This window comes from Syngnathus acus, chromosome 21 (genome assembly GCF_901709675.1).
Source record: "Syngnathus acus chromosome 21, fSynAcu1.2, whole genome shotgun sequence".
Lineage (NCBI taxonomy): Eukaryota > Metazoa > Chordata > Actinopteri > Syngnathiformes > Syngnathidae > Syngnathus > Syngnathus acus.
Genome location: NC_051105.1, coordinates 14376380 through 14384256, shown reverse-complemented (window position 1 = coordinate 14384256; position 7877 = coordinate 14376380). Strand labels below are relative to the sequence as shown.

Here is a 7877-nt window from a genome sequence, read left to right as displayed (position 1 = left end):
AAACGCGATTGTAAATTATTATGTTTTTGTTTGTGAACTGAGAATTTGTGTGTGTGTGAGATGGTGCACACAATGTTCATTGTTGAAAATGACTGGCCTGTGGTCTTAGTACTGTACAATTTCTGTCATTATCATGTTGGTGTGTGACATGATCATCCATCCATCCATCCATCCATCTTCTTCCGCTTATCCGGGGTCGGGTCGCGGGGGCAGCAGCTTCAGGAGGGACTCCCAGACTTCCCTCTCCCCAGCCACTTCATCTAGCTCATCCCGGGGGATCCCAAGGCGTTCCCAGGCCAGCTGAGAGACATAGTCTCTCCAGCACGTCCTGGGTCGTCCCCGGGGTCTCCTACCGGTGGGACATGCCCGGAACACCTTCCCAGGGAGGCGTCCAGGAGGCATCCTGATGAGATGCCCGAGCCACCTCATCTGGCTCCTCTCAACGTGGAGGAGCAGCGACTTTACTCCGAGTCTCTCCCGGATGACCGAACTTCTCACCCTATCTCTAAGGGAGAGCCCGGACATCCTGCGGAGAAAACTAATTTCGGCCGCTTGTATCCGGGATCTCGTTCTTTCGGTCACGACCCATAGCTCGTGACCATAGGTGAGGGTAGGAGCGTAAATCGACCGGTAAATTGAGAGCTTTGCCTTTTGGCTCAGCTCTCTCTTCACCACGACGGACCGGTACAGAGTCCGCATTACTGCCGACGCTGCACCGATCCGCCTGTCGATCTCGCGCTCTATCCTCCCCTCACTCATGAACAAGACCCCAAGATACTTAAACTCCTCCACTTGGGGCAGGATCTCATCCCCGATCCGGAGAGGGCATTCCACCCTTTTCCGATCGAGGACCATGGACTCGGATTTGGAGGTGCTGACCCTCATCCCGACCGCTTCACACTCGGCTGCGAACCGCTCCAGTCAGAGCTGGAGATCACGGCCTGAAGAAGCCAACAGCACCACGTCGTCTGCAAAAAGCAGAGACGCGATGCTGAGGTCCCCAAACCGGACACCCTCAACGCCTCGGCTGCGCCTAGAAATTCTGTCCATAAAAATTATGAACAGAATCGGTGACAAAGGGCAGCCTTGGCGGAGTCCAACCCTCACTGGGAACGAATCCGACTTACTGCCGGAAATGCGGACCAAACTCTGGCATCGGTGATACAGGGACCGAACCGCCCTTATCAGTTGGCTCGGTACCCCGTACTCCCGAAGCACCCCCCACAGAATCTCCCGAGGGACACGGTCGAACGCCTTCTCCAAGTCCACAAAACACATGTGGACTGGTTGGGCGAACTCCCATGCACCCTCGAGGATCCTGCTGAGGGTGAAGAGCTGGTCCACTGTTCCACGGCCAGGACAAAAGCCACACTGTTCCTCCTGAATCCGAGGTTCGACCTCCCGACGGACCCTCCTCTCCAGCACCCCTGAATAGACCTTACCAGGGAGGCTGAGGAGTGTAATTCCCCTGTAATTGGAACACACCCTCCGGTCCCCCTTCTTAAAGAGGGGAACCACCACCCCAGTCTGCCAATCCAGAGGCACTGTCCCCGATGTCCACGCGATGTTGTAGAGACGTGTCAGCCATGACAGCCCCACAACATCCAGAGCCCTTAAGAAATCCGGGCGGATCTCATCCACCCCCGGGGCCTTGCCACCGAGGAGTTTTTTAACTACCTCAGTGACTTCGACCCCAGAGATTGGAGAGTCCGCCTCAGAGTCCCCAGGCCCTGCTTCCACAATGGAAGGCGTGTCGGTGGAATTGAGGAGGTCTTCGAAGTATTCTCCCCACCGACACACGACGTCCCGAGTCGAGGTCAGCAGCACGCCATCTCCACTGTAAACAGTGTTGACGTTGCACTGCTTCCCCCTCCTGAGACGCCGGATGGTGGACCAGAATTTCCTCGAAGCCGTCCGGAAGTCATTCTCCATGGCCTCGCCAAACTCCTCCCACGTCCGGGTTTTTGCCTCAGCAACCGCCGAAGCCGCGTTCCGCTTGGCCATCCGGTACCTGTCAGCTGCCTCCGGAGTCCCGCAGGCCAAAACGGCCCGATAGGACTCCTTCTTCAGCTTGACGGCATCCCTTACCGCCGGTGTCCACCAGCGGGTTCGGGGATTGCCGCCACGACAGGCACCAATGACCTTACGGCCACAGCTCCGGTCGGCCGCCTCAACAATGGAGGCGCGGAACAAGGTCCACTCGGACTCAATGTCCCCCGCCTCCCCCAGGACGTGGGAAAAGCTCTGTCGGAGGTGGGAGTTGAAGCTCTTTCTGACAGGGGATTCCGCCAGACGTTCCCAGCAGACCCTCACAGAGCGTTTGGGTCTGCCAGGTCGGACCGGCATCTTCCCACACCATCGGAGCCAACCCACCACCAGGTGGTGATCAGTTGACAGCTCCGCCCCTCTCTTCGCCCGAGTGTCCAAAACATGCGGCCGCAAATCCGATGACACGACTACAAAGTCGATCATCGAACTGCGGCCTAGGGTGTCCTGGTGCCAAGTGCACACATGGACACCCTTATGTTTGAACATGGTGTTCATTATAGAAAATCCGTGTCGAGCACAGAAGTCCAATAATAGAACACCGCTCGGGTTCAGATCGGGGGGGCCGTTCCTCCCAATCACACCCTTCCAGGTCTCACTGTCATTGCCCACATGAGCATTGAAGTCACCCAGTAGAACGATGGAGTCCCCAGAAGGAGCGCTCTCCAGCACTTCCTCCAGGGACTCCAAGAAGGGTGGGTACTCTGAGCTGCCGTTTGGTGCATAGACACAAACAACAGTCAGGACCCGTCCCCCCACCCGAAGGCGGAGGGAGGCTACCCTCTCGTTCACCGGGGTGAACCCCAATGTGCAGGCGCCCAGCCGGGGGGCAATAAGTATACCCACACCTGCTCGACGCCTCTCACCGTGGGCAACTCCAGAGTGGAAGAGAGTCCAGCCCCTCTCGAGAGGGCTTGAACCGGAACCCAAACTGTGCGTGGAGGCAAGTCCGACTATATCTAGTCGGAACTTTTCTGCCTCACACACCAGCTCGGGCTCCTTTCCAGCCAGAGAGGTGACATTCCATGTCCCAAGAGCCAGTTTCTGCAGCCGGGGATCAGACCGCCAAGGTCCCTGCCTTTGGCCGCCGCCCAGCTTGCACTGCACCCGACCCCTTTGGCCCCTCCCACAGGTGGTGAGCCCATGGGAAGGGGGACCCACATTTCCTTTTCGGGCTGTGCCCGGCCGGGCCCCATGGGCGAAGGCCCGGCCACCAGACGCTCGCCTTCGAGCCCCGCCTCCAGGCCTGGCTCCAGAGGGGGGCCCCGGTGACCCGCGTCCGGGCGAGGGAAATCTGTGTCCATATATCTTTATCATCATAAGGGGCTTTTTGAGCCGTGCTTTGTCTGGCCCCTCACCTAGGACCCGTTTGCCATGGGTGACCCTACCAGGGGCATGAAGCCCCAGACAACATGGCTCCTAGGATCATAGGGGCACGCAAACCCCTCCACCACGATAAGGTGACGACTCACGGAGTGGTGACATGATAATGTCACACAATAAATTTGACTGAACAGAGGTGTGTGTGTGTGTGTGTAAGACGAAGGGATGATGTTCATGTGTGCCCATGTGTATGATGTGGCTCTTTGCGGTAACACAGTAAGGAATGTGGCTCTTAGTCTCTGACTGGTTGGCCACCCCTGCCCTATGCTAAGATGTACAAAAAATGAGCTATGATTTTTTTGTTTTTTTTTGATTGCCCATTTCTGGACCACTTTTGTACATTAAAGGAGCTCATATTTCGCACACTTGTCTTAGAGCAGGAGTGGGTAATTCTGATCCTCGAGGGCCGGTGTCCTGCATGTTTTCTATTTCACCCTGTTGCAACACACCTGATTCAAATAGTCAGATAATTAGAAAGGTCTGCAGAAGCTGGATAACCATCCTGATCATTTGAATCAGGTGTGTTGCAGCAGGGAGACCTATAAAACATGCAGGACACCAGCCCTCGAGGACCGGAATTACCCACCTCTGTCTTAGAGGGTTCTACCAACTGACTTCAGATTGGGCTGGACCATCTTAAGACGTGGCGGATAAATTTGAATCAAGATTGGCTTGATCTATTGTGAGTACGCACCACTTATGTGCCCCCCTGGATATAACTTACAGTCTTAGTTTCTCTCTTTGGTCTTCATTCTCAGCCTCAGCAATACCAAACTTTGTCTTGAGAGACCGAAACTGGGCGATGATCATTTCCATGGCAATCAAAGAGTCAATGCAATCCTATAGAAGAGAAATGTCACAAACAGATATCTCAATATTTGAGCAGGACAAATTTCAGACATCTGTGCTGCCCTTTAAGAATAAATACAACTGAAAGACATTTTATATAAGTGTGGTTCTCAGAGAGTGTGGTCCGACTGGATGGGTCAAATGCTACCTTATTTCAAGAGTTATCATTTCCTTCCCTTTAGAATCAATCACCACATTTCACTGCTTACAATATTGCACACATATTGCAGAGATGAAATAAAATGACTGAGATTTGAGCAGTCATTTGTGTGAATGCAAACTGAGTGTTGAATAATAGCCATCGTGGCAACTTTCTCTGTGCCATCACAAAACAACCATGTACTTAAGAGCTCTTAATACCTTTAAACGTCATCAGCTTCAAAGACAGCAGTTACCAATAAACTGGCAGAATGTCAATGCTACACAATACCATTTAATTGAGTCCCACGCTGTACATTGTTGTGATGATGCGCCAATATAAAAAATAGGTTGGATGGCCTGACGTCGTCTGTGTCACTTTAACTAGCACAAAAAAACTTTGAGGAGACCCTGCCACACAAAAAACTACGTATGTGCTGAAATGCTTTACGGCATACGTCACTTCCCCCTGTCCTTGCAAAGATGGAAGTTGATGAAATTGTCTACGCACCATCACTGCTGGCAGAAGCTCCACAATATCCAAAGAAACGGCTGCAAGATTAGTAAAAATAACATGAATAATAATGGCGACAGGGGGGAAGTTAGAGAACGAGATTTGAACCTGTGATGCGCAGGATTTAAGTAGTTTTTTTTTCACGACAATCGCTCTCTATGTGCTGCGAGGCAGCAAACTCAATCACACAGGATTTTACTTGTGTCTCTCAAATGATTCACGACAATTAAAGGTGTGGAATTACCGTTCACTCTTCTGTATCAGCTGTCACTGTCACTCTCGCTCCTGCTCCAGCATGCTGCTCAGTCACAAGCTGTCACAATACCCGCAACAATGCCAAAAGGTTTAAAGTTAAAAATGACTTCCTTACCAGGATCCGACTCTGGATTATAGCCCAGGGAAGAATGAAATCCAAGTCGGTTAGTGCAAAATAATATATACCGTAATTTTGGACTATAAGTCGCGGTTTTTTTCATAGTTTGGGTGGGGGGGCGACTTATACTCAGGAGCGACTTATGTTTTTTTTCACAAATTGTTACTTGATCATTAACACATCACTTACAAGTATAGTTGACCACTTCACATGTTATTTTTAGTATAGTTGATCACTTCACATGCTTTGATATCTTTATCTTGAACATATTCAAAACATGAAAAATAAAGAGAAAAAATCAAATAAAGTAATTAACACTTTAAAGCGCCATATCCTCTGGACATGTCCTCTGTCACCAGGATGACATAAAGGACGAGAAATTTGATCGATGGATTTAATGATTTGGAGTGACACAAATGGTTTGATAATATTGTTGTTTATGTGATAGTTATTTAAAATATAGTTTATATATCGTTGTATGGGCCTGTGGAATATATTGAACTGCGGCGCGGCACACGGCATTGTTGACAAAGGACGATCGATGGATTTAATGAATTGGAGTGACACAGATGGTTTTATAAACGTGTTATTTATGTAATAGCTTTTTTTAAATAACTGAATGTTCCGTCAGGCCCGTTCTCAGCTCCTCGTTTGTGTTCGTCACGTTAGCATACCGTATCGTTTAGCCTGTTGTTGCTCGTTCATGTCTGTTCTTGGTGTTGGATTTTGTCGAATAAATTGCCCCCCAAAATGCGACTTATACTCCGGAGCGACTTATATATGTTTTTTTTCACATTTTTGGGCATTTTATGGCTGGTGCGACTTATACTCCGGAGCGACTTATAGTCCGAAAATTACGGTACTGGGCATTCTAGCTGTTCTCTATCTTTATTGACGGCGAGAGAGAGAGAGGCGCAGAGGTTATATCATTATTAATTCTAAACATTCATATTACATTTGGTCTGAAAGTAGTGTTTTTTTTCCTCTTCTTTATGATAAAGAAATATTTTTTTGCAGATATTCTGACAACTTGTGTGTGACTGAAGGCTGTAATGTGATGTATGAATGCAGAGTGCACATGCGTGAGGAGTTGCGGGCTTGAGGAAGATGGCGGGAGACAGACTATGTGCGATGTGTATAAACTTAGAAGTCGAGTTGAACAAGAGGAGATTGCTATAAATAAAATTAGGACTGTAGTGCGACCACTGTCTCCCTGTGGTGTGTTGTTGGGCCGCTGGCTTCCTCCGATGTGTGGCAATTTCTGACTAGTTAGGTGGCAAGCAGGAACGAATAACAACTTATAAACATTAATAAATAATATAAACATAAAATAACAGGATGGAAACTGAGTTCCTGTAAAGTTGTCATTTTGAGGATTCCTCCCGACAGCGGCGATTTGTGATGCACCTTATTTAGGAGTTAGCCAGTACTCTCTCAAGGTGTCTCCAGTTAATCCAAAATAGCAGAGTGAATAGCCGCTCGCCTCCTAACTGGAGCTCACAAGTGGGATCACATAACTACAATTCTGGCCTGCCTCCACTGGCTCTACTACATTTTAGAGTTCATTTTAAGATATTTCTATTGTCTATATATCTATATTCTATCTTCTATTCCTCACCCCAGTCTACCTTTCTGAGCTCTTCCACCCTAACGTACCGGCCCGGTGCCTCAGGTCGGCAAGTGCCGAGGTATAAGTGGAGCCTCAGAGGTGATCGAGCCTTTTTTGTTTAAATTAACTTAATTGTTAGTTCTTTTGAATTATGTGTTTGAATAAACTGATGCTAATGGTTCAGTACATAAAAAAAAACTGTCATGCCCATCACTACTATTTTGACACGTCCGTGATTGTGCGCAGTCGAGAAGACTATTCATAACGGTAACACTGTGAGAGGCAAATTTAAAAATAATCCTCAGGAAAGAATACATAATGTCAATGCCTTGGCTTGCTTTTATTTTGAAGTCCCGGCAGCGCATTGACTCGTAGTTCAGGCCAGTTTATTTTGTCGTCACAAACTGTTTGCCACCAATATCAACACAACACCATCCCCAAATCACGTTCAATAGCTAATTAATGACAATAAGAACAAACAAACGAAAAACTAATTAATTAGGGCTGTCGAGCAGCAGACAGTATTTTCTTTTGGTCACATTCCGACCGTCATATGCGGGAATCGAACTCACGGTGTTGGCACACAATACAGGCAAGTGCACCCCTCCACCATCAGCGACTCCCGCAGCCGACAGTCTTGTGGCAGAGAGACATTCTCATATGATGTCATCTCATGGCGCTGTCTCCGCTCCTCCCAATATTTGCAAAATAATCACAAATGGAAATGGGGATAAGTCCCACATTCATTTTGCCCATTTTCATTAAATTCGCTTCAAAATTCAAAACACTGGATGGAAACCCAACTATTGCTGTCTTTGAAGAACTAGTAGAGAATCCTGGGTCAACTCAAAAATGCTACCACAATGCAAACAAAAATTCACAAAAGTGACTCTCCTGTTTATTCTCCTGTCACATTTGCATCAATTTTTAAGTCATCAATTTTCTTGCATTCTGCTCAATAAAAA

General features: G+C 48.4%; 1 protein-coding gene across 10 annotated transcripts in view; it reads right to left on the bottom strand.

Moving 5' to 3' along the window:
• rab3gap1 (RAB3 GTPase activating protein subunit 1) overlaps positions 1–7877 on the bottom strand; it is a 176501-nt gene that overhangs the window by 9698 nt on the left and 158926 nt on the right. For 9 of the 10 annotated variants that reach the window (XM_037280619.1, XM_037280621.1, XM_037280617.1 and 6 more), the window contains one exon: positions 4154–4269. The exons of the other annotated variant lie outside the window; for it this stretch is intronic. In XM_037280619.1, the coding sequence (XP_037136514.1) occupies positions 4154–4269 (116 nt within the window). The remainder of the gene's footprint in view (positions 1–4153; positions 4270–7877) is intronic. 10 annotated transcript variants of the gene reach the window in all.